At 46.2% G+C, this 23,796-nt stretch overlaps 1 protein-coding gene across 2 annotated transcripts in view; it reads right to left on the reverse strand.

Annotated features, from left to right (window-relative positions):
• Positions 1-817: 817 nt before the first annotated feature.
• The window catches only part of LOC137653483 (uncharacterized), a 50,492-nt gene continuing 27,513 nt past the window's right edge, over positions 818-23,796 (reverse strand). Inside the window, exons 5-8 of one of the 2 annotated variants that reach the window (XR_011046491.1) lie at positions 20,405-20,469; positions 20,035-20,140; positions 3,164-3,240; positions 818-2,786 (exon numbers count right to left, since the gene is read on the reverse strand). Coding sequence is in view for 1 of the 2 variants with exons in the window: in XM_068386926.1 (XP_068243027.1) it covers positions 20,039-20,140; positions 20,405-20,469 (167 nt within the window). In the remaining variant the exon portion in view is untranslated. The remainder of the gene's footprint in view (positions 2,787-3,163; positions 3,241-20,034; positions 20,141-20,404; positions 20,470-23,796) is intronic. The other variant, XM_068386926.1, reaches the window with a different exon arrangement.

Consider the following 23,796-nt stretch of genomic DNA (forward strand, 5'->3'; position numbering starts at 1 on the left):
GAGGAGCGTATACAGTATATTTTCTTATTACTTGGCAGGTTTGTTTCGGAGAAAGATGTTGCAGAAGACTTTCCTTGTCCAGGAGGAAAGCCATGCTCCTGGTTTCAAGACAGAAAGTACAGGTAGGCTAACAGTGTAAATTTATTTTCTCTAATTTACACAAATGCAGGTAACTTTTAGGAATTTTTATTGCATGTTCAAAAAATGTTTATTGCAATTTACAAAATATTACATACAGTACAGTATTAATCAAATCCCATTTCAATAATTGTGCCTTTTTCTGTCTTCCCCAGGTTCACGTTAATTTTTTGCAGAAATATCATCGGCCACCTTATCAAACCTGGCATTATTTATAAGTTAGCAAAGCCACGTGCACTTCAAAGCTGCAACATGAATTTGCTGCCAGTCTACTGAATGCATAAAAAGAAGGAGTGGACAATGAGCAAGTTCTTCCTCCATTGATTTCAAAAGAGCTTCTTACTGGAGGTTGAGCACTACCTGCAGAATACAGAATACAGGGTTGTGATGGCCGATGAGGTAACATCCCTGTCTGGAGAACGCCAGACTGGGGTTCGAGTCCCGCTTAGACTCGTTAGTTTCTTTCGTCACTGCAACCTCACCATCCTTGTGAGCTAAGGATGGGGGGTTTGGGAGAGCCTATAGGTCTATATGCTGAGTCATCAGCAGCCATTGCCTGGCCCTCCCTTGTCCTAAATTGGGTGGAGAGGGAGCTTGGGCACTGATCGTATATTTTATATCAAGTCTCTAGGTCATTGTTTTGCTTGATAGGGCAATGTCACTGTCCCTTGCCTCTGCCTTTCATGAGTGGCCTTTAAACTTTTAAACAGGGTTGAAGTTCAAGGTCCTGTTTACCCTTGACAATGCTCCCAGTCATCCATCCTAGGTCAGGGTAATGAACCTTAATGTGCAAGTGGTGTTCTTTCCTCCAAACACCACTACCCTCATGAAGCCTATGGACCTAGGGGTAATTAAGAACTTCAAGGCCCACTACACCCAACGAATGATGGCGCGACTCCAAATAGTAGTGGATGACAGCCCTGATCTGAACGTTAACCAGTATTGGGAGGGATTCACGATCGCAGACTATCTGTCTGTTGTTGAGGAATTATTCCATATCATCAGGCCCAAGACTGAATGCTTGTTGGAAATGTCTGTGGCCAGGGTGTGTGAAAGACTTTGCCAGCTTCAGTAGTGATGAAACTTTCCAACAGACTGTTAAGAAAATTGTAACCTTAGCGAGGAAAGTGGAGTCGAAGGCTTAAAGGAAGTGTCTGAGGATGACATCTTGGAGTTACTTGATGGCCATGACAAGGAGCTGACTGAATTAGTTCATTTAGCAAGTGAGGAAGAGGAGGAGGCCAATGAACATGACAAGGAAGATGAAAGCATCAGGCTTGAGAGGTTGACAGAGATGTCAAGGAGGGTGGAAGAATAAAAGCAAAAGGCTTACAGCATGGGGCAGGTAGGTACAGAGTTCCCATTCTAAGAGAGGGTTCACTTGACTTCTGAACTTTTACAAATGAAGCTAGCAATGTAAAGAGAATATAGCGCTCATCACTATCGAAAGTTGGCTGATTATGTGAACTGTCTAAAGGAGGAGGCACGTCATTATAACATCCATCCCCTCTAGTGACAAATAGCCTAGTCTTCTCTGACTATTTCCAAGAACTAACAGCAAGTTTCCTTTGGTGCTTTGTACCGTTAACTTGATCGGCAGTCATCTCAACAAACTTTTAAATAAGAGGTACCAGGAGGGATGCGCACCTTTCACAAATTATTTAATCACAGTATTGCCCCCGACATGACATATCAAGGTAATGGGAATGATAAACTTCCAGAAACAATTCCTGTTCACACTCCACACAGTAACTGCTAAGAAAACCAGGAAAAGACATCTTAATACACAGTAATATGCAAATAAAATCTAAGGAAGGTCTTATCGGTACCGCCCGAATGAAGAAATAAATAGACTGACGTGTTAGTTACCCTTTACCACTAGAATTTTACTTCCTTTAATAGGGGCATGTGTTTGAAGGGAAAGAAAATAGAATTTTTTCTAATTTTACAGGTGAAGGTCGATTAAACAAAGCTTCCAGAGAAGAAGAAGAAATATGAACACCAGATGAAGTTCATATAAATAAAAGTTTGTCTTTTCATACTTGTCCATAAAAACAATCATCTGCATAGTTTTTTTAGACTGAAAGACTGAAAACAAATATCACTCATATTACATAATGAACACGGAACATATTAATTGTATAACAATTTTAATAAAAAAGTAAATAAGTATCGTCTAAGCAGTGAAAACATTCCATAATTAACCAAAAACTAGATAAATTTAGCTACAAATTCACTTTTCATATGAGTGAACGTTATAGTAAAAATACTGTTAACAACTTCTATTAAGTAATTTCACAAAGCAAAGATATCAGATTAGGAACATCTGAATATTTATATGGAGAAGCCTGATACTAAAAAATTTAAAAATAAAATAAAAAGTAGAAAAAGATAACATGGCATACTGCACTACTGAATGATCTCATGATATTTCCTTTAATTTAATTTTGAAATTTAGCATGTTAAGTGTAAATTTTACCAAATAAAAACTGTTAACCATATTTATAATGACTACAGTAACCTGTTACTCGTGTGTCACTAATGAACATGGAAATGAACCTTGTCTACATATTAGTTTCCCAAGTCTGTTACCATCTTTATCTCAAATTCCAGGAGGTAAGATTTCTCCCCCACAAGTCCTTGACCATCTGTAAAGATAAAAAAAAAAATGTTCCAGTCAATCAGTGTAGGTTACATAAAATATCAGAAAGAGCAATGTTACAGATACTGTACATTGTTGAGAATACAGCTATAAAGACATGAAATTATTCTATTTTCTAACAATGGTAATACCGTCTTCAATTAATGAATATCAGGGTAGCTATTGATATGGTATCAAAATAACTCATTAATATTAACACAGTAAATATAATAGGAACAAATGAACAGTACCTCAGAAAAAGATATCAAAATATTGGAACACAACAATAAAAATTTCAACTAATTTTAGGAAGAGGTATCTTGTAAGCTAAAAGGTCTCATAACATAACTAAAACGTTCATTTTGAGAAAATTCCATTACTGACCTCTTCAGTTTCTAAAAATCAGTTTTCTGACATGTTTCATATTGTTAACAAAACACAAAATTCTGCCATAATCCAACCTGACAATATTAATATTTTAGCAGATGATTTTATTTTGTATAATGACAATGTAAATATGAGTTCCATTTACAGGATGAGAAGGCATTGAATAGTTCCATATATCTTACTGTATATTGATTAAGGACTGGATAGTTCCATATAACTACAATAACTTCCAACCAACAAAATCACAATTCATTTAGCAAATCACAATTTGCCTCAATACACGAAAATTATCACAAAGTATTTAATAAAGAAATATTGAAAAAGGTAAAGTTTCACAAGTGATACAAAAAATCTCATTATGCTACACCCTAAGAAATAAAATTTGTTAAATAGTATTCAAGACAACTTGTTTCATCACAAAACCATTACTTTTGATTAACCTTTTTTGGGTGCCATGAAATCTTTCAAGCACTTCAATCCCTATTAACCCTGGAACGGTACGGTGGGTCGTCCGCGACCCCGAGCGTTAAAAAAAAAGAGGTTTTTCTCACGTGACTCACCCCCGTGACTGAATTTGTGGGTGATCGACCTGCAGTAGGTGTCTCGCCTACACGCTCTAGTAGTGTCCAGATGTGCATTGCTGTAGCTGTACTCCTTCCCCGATTTCTGAGACGCGTCGGGGTCGAGCGCGACCGAGTTTACCCTTCTAAGGTAATTTGCATAATCATCGAGTTTACCCTTCTAAGGTAATTTGCATAATCATCAAAGTTATTACGTATTATGAAATTGTCGTAGAATGGTGCAACTTGTATAGGTTATCAGTTGTGGAAAGTCTTGGTGGATTGTTTGGCTACCATGTGCATGATTTTTTTTTTAGTTAAAATGTCGTTCATCACCACAAGGACCATTTTACCGGGAGTGCCCCTTTTTCCTTTTTTTTGCCAAGTCATTTTTCCGGAAGATATTGCCAAATAGTGTCGTAAAACTTTTGCTTTTTTAGTGTTGGAAAGTGTGTCTAGATGATCTGGCTACCCATGCGTGACTTTGTTTTTGTCAGATACGACGTAGTTATTGGTATATTGGGTATTTAACTGCGGTTGCCAATTTCTGTTTTTTTTCAATATTTGTAAAAATTTACTACGTAGTAAGGAATTGCCGTATATTATTGATTTTTTTTTCATGTTTATGTGTTAGAAAGTGTGCCTAGATGGTTGGGCTAACACGTGCATGTCTTTTTTTTTTATCTGAGATGCCGTATATTAGAATGTTGGGCCTTTTACCGCAAGTGCCCCTTTTTCATTTTTTTTCATTTTTTTGCCAAGTCATTTTTCCGTAAGATATTGCCAAATAGTGTCGTAAATCTTTTGCTTTTTTAGTGTTGGAAAGTGTGTCTAGATGATCTGGCTACCCATGCGTGACTTTGTTTTTGTCAGATACGACGTAGTTATTGGTATATTGGGTATTTAACTGCGGTTGCCAATTTCTGTTTTTTTTCAATATTTGTAAAAATTTACTACGTAGTAAGGAATTGCCGTATATTATTGATTTTTTTTTCATGTTTATGTGTTAGAAAGTGTGCCTTGATGGTTGGGCTAACACGTGCATGTCTTTTTTTTTATCTGAGATGCCGTATATTAGAATGTTGGGCATTTTTCCGCGAGTGCCCCTTTTTATTTGTTTTGCATTTTTTTGCTTAGTCATGTTACCGTAAGGAATTGGCAAGTAGTGTCGCAAAACTTATATTTTTATAGTGTTGGAAAGTGTTTCTAGATGATCTGGCTACCCATGCCTATTTTTTTTTAGCCAGATATAGCGTATATATAGGTATGTGTTCGATTTTCCGGTGATTGCCATTTTTTTGTTTTTTCCCATTTCTTTCAAAATTACTACGTACTAAGGAACTATCACAGAGTAATGATTCATTTAGATGTTTATTTGTCGGAAAATGTGCCTTGATGGTTTGCTTAGCACGTGGCTGAAATTTTTTTTTCTGAAATGCGTATAATAAAATGTTGGCCATTTTTCTGCGAGTGCCCCTTTTTATTTGTTTTTAATTTTTTTACTTAGTCATGTTACCGTAAGGAATTGGCAAGAAGTGTCGCAAAACTTATAATTTTATAGTGTTGGAAAGTGTTTCTAGATGATCTGGCTACCCATGCCTATCTTTTTTTTTAGCCAGATATGGCGTATATATAGGTATGTGTTCGATTTTCCTGTGATTGCCATTTTTTCGTTTTTTCCCATTTCTTTCAAAATTACTACGTACTAAGGAACTATCACAGAGTAATGATTCATTTAGATGTTTATTTGTCGGAAAATGTGCCTTGATGGTTTGCCTAGTACATGGCTGAAATTTTTTTTTTCTGAAATGCCGTATATTAGAATGTTGGCCATTTTTCCGCGAGTGCCCCTTTTTATTTGTTTTGCATTTTTTTGCTTAGTCATGTTACCGTAAGGAATTGGCAAGTAGTGTCGCAAAACTTGTATTTTTATAGTGTTGGAAAGTGTTTCTAGATGATCTGGCTACCCATGCCTATCTTTATTTTTAGCCAGATATGGCGTATATATAGGTATGTGTTCGATTTTCCTGCGATTGCCACTTTTTCGTTTTTTCCCATTTCTTTCAAAATTACTACGTACTAAGGAACTATCACAGAGTAATGATTCCTCTAGATGTTTATTTGTCAGAAAATTTTGTTTACTTCTTTTTTGATTGAATATCATCATATTTTTTTAGCTAAAATATCATATTGTTTTACATTTTTTTTTTTTTCGATTTTATTTCCCTTCAAAAAAATTTTTTTGGGTCAGAATTTTAATTTTATAGTCGTAGAATAATCGACAATTATCCAGAAACCCACCATACAATTTTTATGCATATCCAAGAATAATTAGATTAGTAAATAACACCTTGAAATTGACATACCCTTCCTACATTTCAAGTGGCAGATTAGGGAGTCTGAGTCAGTGTGGTTGGCGGCCATTTTGTGGACATATCCGAAGCGTAAGTTGCCCTATCTATATATATTCTTGTTCCCTATAGAATTTGTGATATTTTGGTATATTTTTACCTGCATAAATATCATATTATATATTAAATATATGTATTTTTTTACGAAATTTCTAAGTACTCAAAAAATTACCTTTAGATATGGCCCCTGATATAAATGTAATTTACAAAATAATGAAGATTTTTTTACATATTTCTATTTTAGGATAACATATGTTTATTCCCTAAAAAAATTAGCCACTTCCTATTTCATTTGGGTACCCAAAAAAAATTCATAAAATTTGGACAAATTTTTTTGGCCAAAAAAAGTTACCCTTTTTTTTCATTTAAGATCTTCACTTCCATGGGTCTGACTTCATCCAAAATACATCAAGATGTGTCCTAAACATTCAAGAATCAATTCCTAAAAGGATTTGTGTATATATGTATAAACTTTTTTTTTATGAATTTTTATGAAAGGTTTTTTTTTTCTACTTAATTTTTAAAAATATTTATAATAAATAGTTTTTCTGCAGATGAGTAGTATTTATCTTTACAGTTGTTTTAAGCATTCATTGAAGTTTTTTTTTGTCAAAAGAAAAAAGGAGGTTACTGCAAAAACTGATTTTTCAAGAATTTTTTTTGGCGTCGGGGTCGCGCGCGTCCGAGTATACCCTTAAAAGGGTGTCCGAGGAGCGTACCTATCCAGGGTTAAAACAAAGATAACAGTTTACAGAAAGTACTGTACCAACCGTGTGTCACACGATCGTACATAATTCATTTTGTATATATTATGCTTGTATCTTCGCTCTTCCCTCGCACTAAAAAGAACCAGAATAAACATGTCTGCGTTTTTCCTCTGTAACATTGTCTGTTTTTCGAACATGAAATTTCCTGTTGCCTTGAGGTTTTGTATATAAAGGAGATTGTTCTATAATAAATTACTCAGTTGCTCTTAACCAGTCTTTGAGTCACAACCTTCTCTCGGCCCGTCACATTGGTGACCCCGGAAGTTGACTCGCTCCCACCGCCTTCCACCCCCACCCTCCTCGCCCCTCCATCGTTGGTACGATGGAGGACTCTACGGATGTTGGCGCTGCGGCTGCCCCATTGAAACTTTCATCGTTCGCCAGCAGAGAGGCGTTTGCTTGGTTTTAGCGCGCAGAAGTCCAGTTTCGCATCAAGGGCGTGACTCGCTCCACCACCAAAGCAGATTATGTTCTCGCGGCGATACCCGAGGACACCTTCCCGGAAATATCCAACTGGCTTTGCGAACAAGGAGACACCCCAATAGCGTACGACGCCCTCAAAACATACCTTCTGCAGCAGTACTCGCCGTCGCCAGCCGCCCGTATAGCAAAGCTTTTTCAGCTCTCGCAACAACCGTTGGGGGACCAAAGGGCTTCGCTCGCCCTCAGGGAAATGACCAGTATCGCTCGCTTTCAACCTGCCATAGACGGCTCTCCTCGTGAGATGAACCTACTTCGTGCCCTTTGGATACGCCGTTTACCCGGACCTATACACGCTGCCATACCCGATGTCGATAGTTTACCCATAAAGGACTTGATGACCAAAGCCGACGCCCTTATGGACAGCCCCTTCAAGACCTCCATCAACGCCTCCACCCCTGACGAAGAGGATGCCTATTCAACGTCAACCGAAGCTGACATGAATGCCGTAGGACATACACGCCTACCCCGTGACGTGCCGAAGCGACGACAAAGCCACCCACCACCCACCAATCCCTCGCGCCCCTAACAAACGACTTCTACAGCCACTTACTACTTCCCATCCGCCGCAGTTTTGCTACTACCACTTCAAATTCGGGGCAACCGCGAAAAAATGTGCCGAGGATTGTCAGTGGCCAGAATTCGTGTAAGTGGGCCATCGCTCGTGGCGGTGGCCTCCCGTGTTTCTAATCTTTTCTTTTTACATGATGCAGGAACGGGCGTGCGATTTTTGGTAGACACGGGTGCTTGTCGTTCTCTTTTGCCAAGGGAACTCTTCAAGACACGACGTAGTCTGTCTACATCTGCCGACGTCCGCTTGGTAGCTGCCAACGGATCTGCGATACCCACCTACGGTTACGAGAACCTCACATTATCGGTCGGAAACGGTAAATTCAATTGGAAGTTTCTCGTTGCTAACGTCACATTGCCAATCCTCGGTGCAGATTTCCTCTCTCATTTCCATCTTCTGTTCGATGTCGCCCACTGACGATTGGTCAACGCAGACTCGTACTTGTCGACACCTCTTCAACCCGCCCCCTCTAACCTCGCTCTCCACATCAGCGCACCCACGGATGCCTACGCCCACCTCCTCATGTCGTACCCAAAAGTTTTCCGTCCAGAACTTCGCCAAACGCCCACAGTTCCTGCCAAGAACGGTATTTATCACCATATCAAGACGACGGGACCCCCAGTTTTCGCAAAATTCAGACGATTGGCAGCCGCCAAACAGACGTTTGCCAAAATGGAGGAAATTGGCCTTTGCCAAAAGGCCTCCAGCCCATGGTCGTCACCCTTACACATCGTTCTGAAGAAAGACGGCTCCCTCCGTCCGTGCGGGGATTACAGGCGCCTGACCATGCAAACAGAACCGGATCACTACCCCCTCCCAAACATTGCCGACGTGACCTCCTACCTGCACAAAGCGAAGGTTTTCTCTACGCTCGACCTCCTGAAGGGGTATTATCAGGTGCCTATGAACCCAGAAAACATCCCCAAGACCGCCATCACCACTCCGTTTGGTACATACACCTTCAATTACTCCTGTTTTGGCCTTCGTAATGCTGGGGCCACGTTTCAACGTCTCATGGATGGCATCTTAGGGGACCTCCCTTTCTGTGTATGTTATGTGGACGACATACTTGTGTTCTCCTCCTCAAAAGAGGAACACCTCCGTCATCTGCGCATCGTGCTCGACCGCCTGCACCAAACCGGCCTTGTAGTCCGGTACGACAAGTGTACCTTTGGCGCCAACAAAGTGTCGTTCTTAGGGCACCGCATCACTCCTGAAGGAGACCATCCCCTCCCTGAGAAGGTAGCAGCCGTTCAGAACTTCCCCGCGCCCTCGACCGTCAAAGCTCTGCAGGAATTCTTGGGCATGATCAACTATTATCACCGTTTACTGCCAGCCATTGCCGCCACTCTTGCTCCCCTCTACGCCTCCCTCAAGGGCAAGCCAAAGGACCTGAAGTGGGGTCCCCTTCAAGTAGCAGCCTTCTGCAATGAAAAGAAGGCCCTATCAACTGCTGCGGCTCTCGCTTTTCCTATCCCACATGCCCCTCTCCTTCTCTCCACCGATGCCAGCGATGTCGCTATTGGTGCAGTACTCGAGCAGGTGGTTAACAGCTCGATCCGCCCATTGGCCTTCTTCAGCAGAAAACTGTCCAAGGCAGAATCGGGTTTCTACCTTCGATCGAGAATTGCTGGCGGTGCACTTGGCTGTCCGTCACTTTCGCCATTTCTTAGAAGGTACACCCTTTGTCATTCACACAGACCACATGCCTCTGGTGCACGCCTTTACTCGACAGTCTGATGCCTGGTCCGCCTGGCAACACCGACATCACTCCGCCGTGGCTGAATATAATTGCACCCTTCAATACGTCCCTTGGAAAATGAATCCCGTTGCCGATGCCCTGTCAAGAAGTCCCCTTCTCTCAAGGACGCCAAGACTGATTTCGGAGTGTCCATTTTGAAGTCGGTCTTGCAGACGAACTTGTTGAGGGCTGAGAGGTCTATGACTGGTCTCCATCCTCCTGTCGCTTTCTCCACCAGGAACAGCCTGCTGTAGAACCCCGGACCTGGGTCCTGGACAGGTTCCATTGCCCCTTTTGCCAACATCGCTGAGACCTCTCCCTGCAGAGCTGTCTGTTTCAAGGGATCCTTGGGGGCTAGCCACTCCACCTGCTGGTCTGGCATCAGAGGTGGAGGGTCCACTAGGAAGGGCAACCTGTACCCTTCCTTCAGTACTGTCACGGTCCACGGGTCTGCTCCGTGTTCTTCCCATGCTTGCCAAGAACGTTTGAGGCATCCCCCCACCTGAGGCTTCGGCAGGAGTAGGGGGCCTCCCTCCCTATCTTCTCCTTGAGGAGCAGCCTGAACGCCCTCTTCTGGACGCTGCGAACAACGGCCTATAGGCGGCTTGGGCCGAGGCTGATCCCCTACGGAGGGCTGAGACGACTGGGACCAGGTTGTAGCCAAGTTGTCTCTCCTAGGCTGGCTAGGAGCGGGCCGACGAGAGCGAGGTGCGTCGACGGAGGACCTTCTGTACGCCGGCCTTCTGACCGGGTGGGGCCTGGTCTCGTACGGTTCCTTCAGCCTTCGAACTCTCTCCATCGATTCCTCCACTGCCTTCGGGGGAAAGATCGCGTCGTTCCACAGGGTCAGGTTCCTCAGAGACCTGGCCTCTCTGTCCGGAAGCCTCCTAGTCAGCTTGCTTAAGACGGTGTCCCTCCTCCATAGGACCCAGTTGGCGGCCAGGGCTAGCGACTGGTAGGATAGGAATTTCAGGGCCTTACCTCCCGAACTAATAAGTTCCTTGAGTAAGGCCTGGGTTTCTGGTACGGTCAGGTCGTAGGATGACTGTACGCCCACCAGTCCAGCCAAGAGAAGACGTTGACTAGGTCCTTCGAGATCTCCTCCATCATGACCGCCTCCGAAGGAGAGAAGCAGATCGGAGCCGTGGACGCCCTTTCTTCTGAGGCTCCCTGCCCCAACACGGTGAGTGCTGGCTCCAGTGCACAGGCGCCTGCTCGCTGTCCCTCTGGGAGGTAAAACTTGCTCTGGGACTTCAGGCCCTGGAGCAGCTTGGAAGCGCTCTGGTTCTTGGGCGCCTCGACGTGGGTGGCCACGATCCTGTCCACGTGGGCTCTTCCCAACTTAACGTCCATCGCTAAAGGAAGAGCCAAGGAGGGTCGCTGCTGGACCGGGGCGTCCACTATCCTGTTGAGGCTGGAACGCCATGCCTCTTCGGAGGAGGGTTCCGGCACGTCCAGTCTGTGGTGGCTTCTGATGAGGCCTATCACCCTCCGATAGGCTGATACCTCCGCTGCCGACCCCTCTCCATGGTCATCGAGATCCTCCGACGGGCGCGCTGACACATATGACGGGGGTACTCCGACGGAGGACCTCGCATGTGGGGGAGTCATGGACCGACGCTCTCGCGGGGGTTCACGTCGAAGGACGGGCATCGCCATCGGGATGGGGGCCGCCGTCCTGGGTCCATCATCTCTTCCGGAGGTTCTCGTATCTGCGGGCCTACCCGTCGAGGAAAGCCGAGGGCCGCGCTCGTGACGAGCTAGGTGGACTTTGGAGGTCAGGACTCGGCTGCCAGACCGAAGGGGCGACTCTCTCTGCTGGGCGGATGGAGCCGGAACCTTCGCAGTCTTACGCCTGTCGACTGGAACCTGCCATGATGAGTCCCTCCGTCGGGTGCCACTGCTGCCGGAGGAGTATCTGTCCGGGGAGCTCGTCCTCGGACGCCAATTTGAAGGGCCCGACGCTGCAGCTAGCTCCAACAGCCTGTCACGGTGAACCATCACTCACTCACCCTCCGGGGAGGCCCTTTCCTTCCACTTCCTCTTGGGGGATCCTGGGCGCTGACTCGTGGTGCGACCTCGAGCGGGAGCGAGAGCGCGACATCTTCTTGCGGGACTTCTACCTTCGTCTCCTGAGCTTCCTCAGCGCCTCGTCCTCCGAAGAGCAGGAAAGCTCCTCCAATGAGGAGACCGACGACTTATAGGCCCTCTTCGAAGACCTCGCCTCCCTCGCTGGTGTAGGAGGATTCCTGCGAGACACTGTGGAAGACGACGCCTGCAAAAACACCTCTGGGAAAATGGCCGACGGCGCTGGGGGGGAGCGAGGAGGCTCTTTCGTGGGAGACCAGGTCCCGAAGTCTTCCTCCATCCTCATCGGAGACCTGAAGGGCATCTTAAGGGGAACCCACGCAGTGGGGTCCGACGGCGGGGAAAGCTCCTTCTCGACGTCGCCCTCGGCTGCTGAACCGCCTGAAAAACACGCCCAAGAGGCTAGAGAAGAATTAGTAACATTTTCCCCCACATGGGGTCATCTGAGGAGACGTGACCTGCTGGCACCAGGCTACCGTCTCCCGAAAACACTCCCGCCCCTCCCTCGCCTGGAACGATGCCACAACACCACTGTCTTGAAGGTCAGACTCTTGGGGAAGGGCCGCGGGCCTCTTCCCCGCAACGGACTTACCTCGTCCCCTACTCTGGGTAGGGGAGGTTGGAAGAGAAGCTCGGACCGATGAGACGCCCGGCAAAGCAAGGGAGGAAGGGACGCTCGGCTTCTTAGGCGACTTCTTTGTCGCCTTCTTCTTTTTGGTGCTATACCGCAACCACTGCACCTCATTCCCCGACTCACACTCCGGACACGTGGCAGAAGTGGAACACACGCTGCCCCTGCACGAGGAACACAAAGAGTGCAGGTCAACTTCGGGTTTCGAGAGGAACGCTCCACACGATTTGCCGGCCATAGGCCCAGGACAACGGCGAGGATGCTCCATGATGTAGGAGAAGCACTACGAGACACAAGCATGCACAGGGAAAGCACAAAGAGAAAGCACAATGGGACCACATGGGTACCGCGTGAGACACAAAATGTCGGGGGGACACAAAGTCACACTGGGATTAGGAGAGCGGCGAGATGATAAACGCGACCAGTGAACTTACTGGAGGTCGAGACCTGAGCAGGCATGCTCTCTGACCCGGGGTTAGCCTCAGGGCGCGTATCACTCCGCCTGAGGTTACCCATCATAGAAAATGGGTTTAGGGTAAACTACACAAAACTCTGGTCAAATGGGAGGAGATCCCAGATACTCCTAAGAAAGTAGTTCGAGGTAAGTACTTCGTGTTGGAACAATTACAATTTCAAACAGGTCTTTTGTCTCAAATAAAACTCACTGCATGTCTGACACTTTCATTCTGAGACTTACGATCAATTTCATGTGCTTCCTTGCAGATCCTACATGTTTCGTTCATCATTTCATAGATTTTTTTAGCTCAAATCTTAATGCATAAATTAAGACTCAGACTCAGAGTAATGAAATTTGTTTAAAAAAAAAAAAACAAATAAAAATAAAATTCAGACTGATTACAACAGTACTGTGCTTGGAATGAGATTTCTTGCCTCCATCCTAACATTTCTATCTTTTCAAAGCTCAAACAAAATGAGTAATGACTGCAGCTGCTATAGGAGAACCTGTGTATGTCTAGTACAGTACTCTCAAAATATCACAAATATTTAAGTAATTTGTATTTTTCCTAACATACTTACCTAGAACTACCTTCTTCGGAGTTACTGGTAACTATACCTAACCGACCAGCTTTTTGTATAGTTTACCCTCTTCCCGTTTTCTACGGGGTCAACCTCAGGCAGTGTGATACGTGCCCTGAGGCGACCCGGGGTCGGGCAGCGTGCTAGCTCAGGTCGAATCGTCAGTAAGTTTCGTTGGAACAGGCACTACTCGATCCTGCAGGTTCTCGGGGAAGGATGGGTGGGCCATAACCCGAAGGTAGTTCTAGGTAAGTATGTTAGGAAAAATACAAATTACTTAAAAATTTGTGATTTGTTCCAACACGGTTACTTACCTAGAACTACCTTCTTAGGAGACTTACACTTTAGGAGGTGGGAGTGTCCTGCAGGGATCAGAAGTCGACGGGGAAGCACGCAAGATAGGGAACCTCTAAGGAGGTCTTGGTTCCACAACCACTAGAAAACTGCACGAAAAGAAGGGGAAACTATCCAAAAAACTCACTTAGTGTCTAATGGCTTACCTTTTCAAAACCAACTCCGATACATGTCCTCTTGAAGGGCGTTCCTTTAAGTGACTAAGGTCTTTTCAACATCTTCCTGGCCCGGACGGTCCGGGGAAGGAAGGAAAGGGGGGTAAGGTTAAGGAAGGAACTAGAGTCTCTTGGCATTAACACCCCCGGTTACCCTGGGGCTATGACCTTAGATCTCTTGAAGGGCCGAAATGATTGGGCCAATGGAAAACCTGTCCAAGGATTTTCTCGAGCAATCTTTGAGATAGTGTTCCGTGAAGGTTGACTGTCTAGACCAGGTCCCAGCCTTCAGAATCTTTACCACAGCCATGTTTTTCTCGAAGGCCAGGGAGGTGCTCAGACCTCTAATATCATGTGGCCTTGGTTTTCCTGGGAGAGGAGTCCCAGAAGCCTCGTAGGCCCTCTTTATCACCTGTCGCAGCCAGAAAGAGATAGAGTTTTTCGAGACTGGTTTCTTCACCCGGCCTGTTGAGATGAATAAATTTTTTATCTGAGGGCGGAATTTTGCTGTCCTCTCCAGATATTTTCTTACTGTTCACACGGGACATAAGAGTAGATCCTTCGGGTTGTCGGAGCGAGGGATGGCTGGCACCGAAAAACCATCAAACCGAGGATCCCAACACGCCGGGTTCTGCGTCTTCGCCACAAAGCTAGGGATGAACCTAAAGGTAACTTCTCTCCACCCTTTGGAGTGTGAGACCTCGCTAACTCTCTTCGCCAAGGCCAGGGCTAAAAGAAAAGCTGTTTTAAGGGTGAGTTCTCTGTCTAGTACGTCCCTGAGAGTTTCGAAGGGTGGCTCTGACAGAACCTTGAGAACTCTGGCTAGGTCCCACTGCGGAACCCGTACCTCCTGGGGGGGACCTGATTGTTCAAAACTGCGGATGAGCATAGAGATGTGCCTTGAGGCTCCTAAGTCAATGCCCCTAAGAAGGAAGACTTGACTCGAACTCCTTTGATGGCCGGAATGGACGAACCCACGTCGTCTCTCAGGTACACCAGAAAGTCTGCAATGTCCTGGATCGACGCCCCTAAAGGCCTGATGTTCTTGGACGCACACCACTTCACGAAGACTGCCCACTTTGCCTGGTAGACTACTGCCGAGGAACGCCGTAGATAACCCGACATCCTTGCCGCGGTTCTCGATGAGTATCCTTCTTTCTTCAGGAGCTTCTCGATAACCTCCACGCGTGAAGGCGGAGGGATCGAGGGTGTTCATGCCACCTGTGAAAGTGAGGTTGACGCAGGAGATCTGGCCCGTTCGGAAGCGGCCAAGGAGGACGAAGAGCTAATTCTTTTAGGTCTGCGAACCAGTCTCTCTCCGGCCACCAGGGCGCTACCAAAGTCATCGACAGGTTGGACGACACTCTCACTCTGTTCAACACTTGCCTGATCAAACTGAAGGGAGGGAAGGCGTAAACATCGAGCTCGTCCCACGGATGTTGGAAGGCGTCCTCGAACGTTGCTGACGGGTCTGGGATCGGAGAACAGAACACGGGGAGTTGGGCGTTCAGACGTGTGGCGAATAAGTCTATCACTGGGGAGCCCCACATTAGGATGACTGCCCGAGCTACCTTCGGGTGTAGGGTCCACTCTGAACTTATCACTTGACCCGCCCTGCTGAGGCCGTCGGCCATTACGTTCCTCTTTCCTGGGATGAACCTTGCCGTCAGTTCTATCCCTTCTTCTGTTGCCCACTCTAACAGTTCCGTGGCTAGGGCACATAGGACCCTTGACTTCATGCCTCCCTGTTTTTTTACATACGCCACTACTGTGGCGTTGTCGCACATTAACGCCACAGTGTTTCCTCACAGGAAGTGTACGAGCCGTCGACACGCCCTCAGAACCGCTATCATCTCCAGGATGTTTATATGGAGAGACGCCTCCTCGCTGGATCACTGTCCTTTTGTCGATTCCCCTAGCAGGTGTGCTCCCCAACCCTCCTTCGATGCGTCCGTGAACAACAGCATCTCTGGGGGATCGGGGGCGAAGGGCATTCCCTTCTCTGTGTTCGACCTGATGTTCCACCAAAGAAGGGTCTCTCTCGTCTTCGGGAGGACTGGGACTATTTTGTGGGGCTCCTTGCCTTGGGTCCACGACTCCTTCAAATTCCACTGTACCGGGCGGAGCCTGAGTCTCCCTTGCGGTACTAATTTTTCCAGCGAAACCAGATGACCCAGTAACTTTTGCCAGTGCTTGGCCCTCCTGGGTTGTCCCGTCAGGAAGGGTTGAAGGATATGATCCAGGTTGGCTAACCTCTCCCCTGAGGGGAAGGCTCTTACTAACTGGGTGTCCAGGACCATCCCCAAGTAAGTCCTTCTGGTGCTGGGGATTAATTGGGACTTCCCTAGGTTGACCATGATCCCTAATACCCTGCAGAGGTCAAGCAACATAACGCCTTGCTCCTTCAGTTGTTCCCTTGAGGCAGAAAGAAGCAACCAGTCGTTCAGGTACCTGAGCAGTCGTATGCCTTTCTCGTGTGCCCATGCCGAGATCGTGGTGAACACCCTCGTGAACACTTGCGGGGCCGTCGAAAGGCCGAAGCACAGGGTTTTGAACTGCAGGACACTGGACTCCCACTTGATTCTGAGGAACTTCCTGCTGGAGGGGTGCACGGGGATTTGAAAATAGGCATCCTTGAGGTCGAGAGACATGAGGAAATCCCCCTCCCTCAAGGCTTCTAGCACTGTCTTGGGGGTGTCCATTTTGAAGTCCGTCTTTGAGACGAACTTGTTGAGGGCTGAGAGATCTATGACCGGCCTCCACCCTCCTGTCGATTCCTCCACAAGGAAGAGCCTGATGAAGAAACCCGGGCCGGGGTTCTCCATTGTCTTTAAAGCTCCCTTGGCGATCATGGACGCTACTTCCTCTTGTAGTGCCGACCTCTTCAAGGGGTCCTTTGGAACCAGCCACTCGGCCCGATGGGCTGGGATGAGAGGGGGAGGCTCTTCTAGGAAAGGGAGTCTGTCGCCCTCTTTCAGGACCGTCACCGTCCAGGGATCCGCACCGAGATCCCGCCATGCTTGCCAAAAATGTCTGAGGCATCCCCCTACTAGGGGCTCCTGAAGGAGTAGGGGGCCTCTCTTCCTACCTCCTTCTGGAGGAGCGGCCAGAGCGACCTCTCCTAGAGTTACTGTAGGAGGGTCTGAAGGCTGACTGAGGGGCTGCGTTGGTCCTACGGGTGGGCTGCTGAGAGGTTTGAAGCCAAGGAGCTGACGGTGGGTCTCTTCGAGGCAGCAAAGGGGCGGACTGGGAGGAGTGAGGGACGTCCGCTGAGGCTCTTCTAAACACGGGCTTCCTCATGGGGGGGGGGGGGGGGGGGGGCTAAGGTCCGTGTCTCTTATCCTCCTCACTTTCTCCATCGTATCCTCCACCAATTTGATAGGGAAAATGTCGTTTCCCCACACGGAGGAATTCCTCAGTCTTATCCTAGCTTCTCTGTCCGGTAACTTCCGCACCAACTTGCTAAGGACAGTATCCCTCTTTCTAAGTACCCAGTTCGTAGCCATAGACAGGGACTGGGATGACAACAAACTTAAAGGCCTTGCCTCCCGAACTAACTAGCTCCTTCAGCGTGGCCTGATTGTCTGCAAGGGAGAGGTCGTGGGACGCCTGAAACCCCACCAAGTCGCAAGACCACCAATCCAACCAGGAGGACACGTAGACAAGGTCCTGTGCCATGTCCTCCATCATAGAGGCTTTTGACGGGGAAAAGCACACGGAGGCAGTGGTGGCCCTGTCTTCCGAGGCTCCCTGGTTCAGTGAGGTCACCGCTGTTCTACCGCACGGGGTCCGCCGCGATGCTCTACTGGGACGTAGAAAAGTTTCTGCGATTTCAGCCCTGGAAGCAGCTTAGAGGAAATCTGGCTTCTGGGGGCCTCCGCCAGTCCTGCCAGGTAGCTATCTATTTTCTCCATCCCCAACTTCACGTCCGGAGTGAGAGGGAGAGACAATGAAGGCTTTTGTTGCACAGGGTTGACGATCATTATGGACAGTCCGGAGAGCACGGCCTTTGCTGCTGAGGGCTTAGGTTCGTCTAATCGGTGGTGTCGACGAATTAGGGCCAGAACGTTACGGTAGGAGGAGATGTCATCAGACGAGCACTCCCCTCCTTCCACCAGGTCATCCGCCACCAGTTCCTCCGTACGGGGGTACTCCGTGACGGTGGGAAAGGCAACGCTGGACTAGTCTGCCCGTGGTATGGGCTGCCCCGTGGGGACGAAGGTATCCGTCATGGGAGTACCTTGTTCCACGGGGGACTCCGTGGATGGGAGATCCATGCGGACCGACGGGCGCCCTTGGTGCTTTAGGAAGGCCATCAAGGTGCCCGTGGTCGACGCTAAGCCTTCCTTCATAAGATACCCGTGGTATGGGCTGCACCGTGGGGACGAAGGTATCCGTCATGGGAGTACCTTGTTCCACGGGGGACTCCGTGGATGGTTGATCCATGCGGACCGATGGGCGCCCTTGGTGCTTTAGGAAGGCCTCCAAGGTGCCCGTGGTCGACGCTAAGCCTTCCTTCATAAGATACCCGTGGTATGGGCTGCCCCGTGAGGACGAAGGTATCTGTCATGGGAGTACCTTGTTCCACGGGGGACCCCGTGGATGGGGGGATCCATGCGGACCGACGGGCGCCCTTGGTGCTTTAGGAAGGCCTCCAAGGTGCCCATGGTCGACGCTAAGCCTTCCTTCATAAGACGTACGTCCTTCCTAAGGGAAGAAGAAGCGGAGGCCACCGTTGGGTTAGTCACTACACGGGGGGCCTGGTTCGACCCCTCTTGCCGGGCGACTGGTCCGAAGGAGGAGGTAGGAGGATGAGACACAGAAGGCGAGGCTCTAGTGAGCCACCCGGAAGCGGCCGCGGCTGTGGTAACCTTAAACAGCTTGCTCCGGGGCACTGTGATGTTCACCCACTCCTTGGACTTGCTCTTCTTAGAGGAAACGTCCAAGACTGCGGGGGGAAATCCTCGACGTTTCCCAGGTGTGGGAGGCTGCAGAAACACGGGGGGTAGCGTAAACGAGGGAGTGGTTGAAGTACCTGAAATACGCCATGATGCCGGGGAAGAATCCACACTTGGTTTCCCCCACATAGGATCTTCCGAGGAGACGGGACCTGCGGGCACCAGGACCTCGCCTCCTACCCACACTCCCGCACTACTCTCAGGCCCCACACATGCCTGCCCCACACTAGACACTTCCCCCACAGGAATATCAGACTCTTGGGGAAGGGCAATGGGCCTCTTCCCCGCAACGGACTTACCTCGTCCCCTACTCTGGGTAGGGGAAGAAGGACGGGAGCTACGGTCTGCCGAGACTTCTGGGGAAACCACAGGCGACGAGACACTGGATTCCTTAGGCGACTTCTTAGCCGCCTTCTTCTTCTTAGTCCCGAAGAGCACCCACTGGATCTCACTCCAGTTAGGACACTCCGGGCACGTAGAGGCAGGGGAACACACTTTCCCCCTACACGTGGAGCACAAGGAGTGGGGATCAATCTCAGATTGATCCATAACGCAACGCTAATACACCCAGAGACACAAGGATGCAAAGGGAAAGTGAAAGGGAAACACGTGGGTAACACGCGGTAAGCACAAAGGATCGGGGGACACAAAGGGTCGCACAAGGTAAGAGAGAGCGCGGCGAGATATTGATCACGCCGCGACCAGAAACTTACTAACGATTCGACCTGAGCTAGCACGCTGCCCGACCCGGGTCGCCTCAGGGTACGTATCACACTGCCTGAGGTTGACCCCGTAGAAAACGGGAAGAGGGTAAACTATACAAAAAGCTGGTCGGTTAGGTAGAGTTACCAGTAACTCCTAAGAAGGTAGTTCTAGGTAAGTAACCGTGTAGGAACAAGTGCTGATTTTTAATTGAAGTTATGGAATGTCTCCTGGATTTTGTGACAAATAAAAGGGTTTGTGTGAATAAGAAATTTTGTTTAAATTATTTTCATAACTAAACAACCACTTGCAGCATAATGACCTATGCTTAAAATATAAAATGATACTAATAAAAAATAAAATGGGAGTTTCACTATGCCTACAGATTATAAGAAATAACATTATCACCAACCTTCTCAGAGAGCCATGAAACTACCTAAATCTAATTCGGAACTCTCAACTTCCTGGTCATACTTGTGATGGCTATGATCAAAATTATTAAAGTTTACTTCAGGTACCTGGAGAAAAAGGAAAGAATTACCATAATGTAGTTAGTTTGGAAAAACTAAGAAGATTATGCTCATTCAATATTTTGGAATACAACAGTCATTATCTACCTGTGTCAAAGTCTCCTCAGCATGTGAAATATACCAAAAGTCATAAAACCAGTTGTATGATATGAACAAATATCTAGTTTTAACAGCGAAAAATTTTCACCATGGTCAGAAAATTTTATTTCAAATCAAAATAAGCAAATACCTGTCTAGTACAAACCGAAATACCTTTTTAAGACTCTTAATTTTTCTTCTCTTCTTTAGTGGCATTTCCATGCTGTTACTCCCACTTTCTGAAAAATATGTAATATAATTTACTGATAAAGTGCTTCAGGAGCTCTATACAACAAAGATTTTTGTTAACTAGAAAAATAATAACTTAGTCGAGTGATTTTGAACTTCAAATTTGGAAAATAAACATCAGATCTTATTAGAATCGAGTAGCCAATGTGGATTGCTATCTGACATTAATGGCTTGTTTCCTAAAATGTTTTCCTGTTGTATTCTTGAAATTGTAGAAAGATTTTCAGAAATTTTAAAGAATATCACTGAATTATGCAAAGTGCAAAAAGGGGCTCAATTAAAACAGTCATCCAATACACTAATATATCATTAACCGTTCGCATTCATAATACTTAATTAGCAGTCATTTTTTCCTATAAATATATTACTAATATGTTTACATCTACTATGACAGACCAAGCACCTTACATGTTCTTAAGAGTATCTCACTATTAACACATTCTATTCTTTGATAGTAGTTTTCAATTTATGTATTAAAATAATGTTATGAATAAAATTTTGGGGTCCCAATATTCCTCATCATAATCATAATTACTGTACTGTATAAAGGTTTTTTTATATAAATTTCTCCTCATATGGACTTACATGAGAAATATGTTCTATCTATTCTTCTCTGTCATATTTTCTTTCTGCCTAAAATACCAAATTTCAATAGTAATTTATATTGATTTTTAGTTATAAAAATTGGAGTCCTTCAAATATGATATATGTATTTAGAGACAGATGGAACAGTCGTCGAAATCATTAACAAGGTAGTTAATGACAGGTGGTGAGCACAGGCAATAAGTCCCCCCCACCCACCCACCTGCAGGAAGTTCAGCTTAGGACAGGGAGGGTGGATAAGGTGGGAAGTTTAACATTAAATGACTGAGATTTGTACAAATAAGAAAAATTCAAAGTACTTAAAAAAAATTTATTTGTTCCTGTGCATATGCAAACCTTTCATGCTTTAAATAGGAAGACTCAATGACTGATGGGTTGGGAGTCCACATAAAACAGAACTGGTTGGCTTTTTTTCTTCCCTGGAAATGTCATTCTATCTAGTCTTGTATAGGAGCAAAGATGACTCCAGCAATCTCCTATCTGTATATCAAAGGGATGAGTAGACTGATTGGGCCTGGCTTGATCAAGATGATAGGTACTTGGTCAAATGTGGGATCCCTTCCCTTGAAAAGGATATCATGCCAACATAATATACCTAGTGTATGATGATCAATAGGTTGGTATAAATTCCAACATACTCTCCCTTGTCCTTCTTTGGGAGAGTATGGGATATACTTCTTTCGATCGAAGGAATAGAGCTCAGAAGTGTAACTCACCAGCATTAAATCAGGTCCAGAGTTTAACGTTTTGACTGCCTTGCCCCCAAGAGAGAGGGCAGAGAAATGAAGAAGAGCCATTCATTCTACCTTTCATTCCAGCCTTACATCCATACATTACCATAGATCAGATGCTTCCTGTCGCATGGGAGCTGGGCAGGATACACAACTAGGTGAGTAGCCATCACCAGACTAAGCATAAGTGTCAAGGGACTTGTGGGTATACTCTAGTAGGTACCACAACCTAACCTCCAATAGCTGGCTGACCTAAAGAATTCCTCTTGTAGCCTAGGGTCAGGCCTATACCCCTGACTTTGTGAGCTCTGGTCCTACCTGGTACACCAACCCTCTCATTAGTCGAGGGGTATGCTATAAAGATCGTCTCATGAAGCCAGAATAAGAAAATGTTCCTCGACACTTCTTTCTTGGTTCTGGAAGTGCTAAGAAAGTTGCTGACACTCAGGCCTGTAGTGTCAGGTCCTCTTTAGATAACACTGCAGAGCCCTCATGGAACACAAAAGCATCTTCCCTGGACCACTACCCATAACTTGACAAAAAGAGGTAATGAAGAAGGAAGGTCTCCAACCAAGGGTTGTGCAACGACAGGTAATGTGTTTTGGCCACAAAGCCAGGCATAAAATTAAAGGAGGCCTTCGTCCACCCTCAGCATGGGTGATTAAGTAAGAAAGACTGTGGAACTCAACTATTCTCTTTGCTGATGCTAAAGCTAGCAAAAAGACAATCTTGAAAATCAGATTGTCTGATGACCTCCTCAATGGCTTGAACGGGGTACGAGTAAGAGCCTTGAGAATGAGGGTCACGTCCTACATCCCACTCTGGAGCCCTGACGACCAAGTCAGGGGTGATATAAACGGTAACCCCAGGGTAAAATCACACCCAACCTTAGATATGACACCTATAAGGACCAGAGCTTTTCTGGGTGGGAATCCTGTCATAATATGAGCCTTTTCAGTCCTTTTAGGCTTAGGAAGGGGCACAACTGGGGACATCACTTGGGTCACTGGCACCAGGGGAAGAGGTAGCCTATGCTATCAACTCTCAACAAAGGTAAAGATGGTCTACCTGAAAGATCTAAAGAGACCCAAGCCTTCCTTAGCTCAAATTCATCATCAGCTGTCTGCACAAAAGACAGAAGAGAGCCTCCAGCTTCTGATGCGTGCAGAAAAACTGGAGGAAACCCACACACCACAAAAACCTGAAAAATTATTTAATGTTGCTCAAAGGACTTCTTGCTCCTGACGCACACTTCCCTGGAACAAAACCAGGGCATCGGGGACATACAGTATGTGCAGGATCTGCGGTAGCAGAGGCATTGAATAAGCAGATGGAAGAAAAGAAAGACTGGGGTATTCTTGGGCATTGCCATTACAAACCCAGGAAAAAGCTTGACTCCCTTCTTCAAGTCTACCACTGCACAGGAGGCCATGAGCTACACTCAGCACACTAGGATGATTTCAAATAATAATGCCCCCTACAAGATCCACAAAGAGTGTGATCTACAGTTGGTTTATTATTATTATCTTTTATTATTACTTGTTAGGCTACAACCGTAGTTGGAAAAGTAGGATGCTAGAAGCCAAAGGGCCCCAACAGGGAAAATAGCTCAGTGAGGAAAGGAAATAAGGATATATACTACAAGAGAAGCTTAAGAATAATAATAACATTAAAATGAATCTTTCATATAAAAACTATAAAAACTTCTGAATAATAAGAGGAAGAGAAATAAGATAGAATAGTGTGCCAGAGTGTACCCTCAGGCAAGAGAACTCTACCTGAAGACAGTGGAAGACCTTGATACAGAGGCTATGGCACTAGCCAAGACTAGAGAACAATGGCTGATTTTGGAGTGTTCTTCTCCTGGAAGAGCTGATTGCCATAGCTAAAAAGTCTCTTCTACCTTTATCAAGAGGAAAGTAGTCACTGAAGAACTACAGTACAGTAGTTAACCCCTTGAGTGAAGAATTGTTTGGTAATTTC

This window comes from Palaemon carinicauda, chromosome 14 (genome assembly GCF_036898095.1).
Source record: "Palaemon carinicauda isolate YSFRI2023 chromosome 14, ASM3689809v2, whole genome shotgun sequence".
Lineage (NCBI taxonomy): Eukaryota > Metazoa > Arthropoda > Malacostraca > Decapoda > Palaemonidae > Palaemon > Palaemon carinicauda.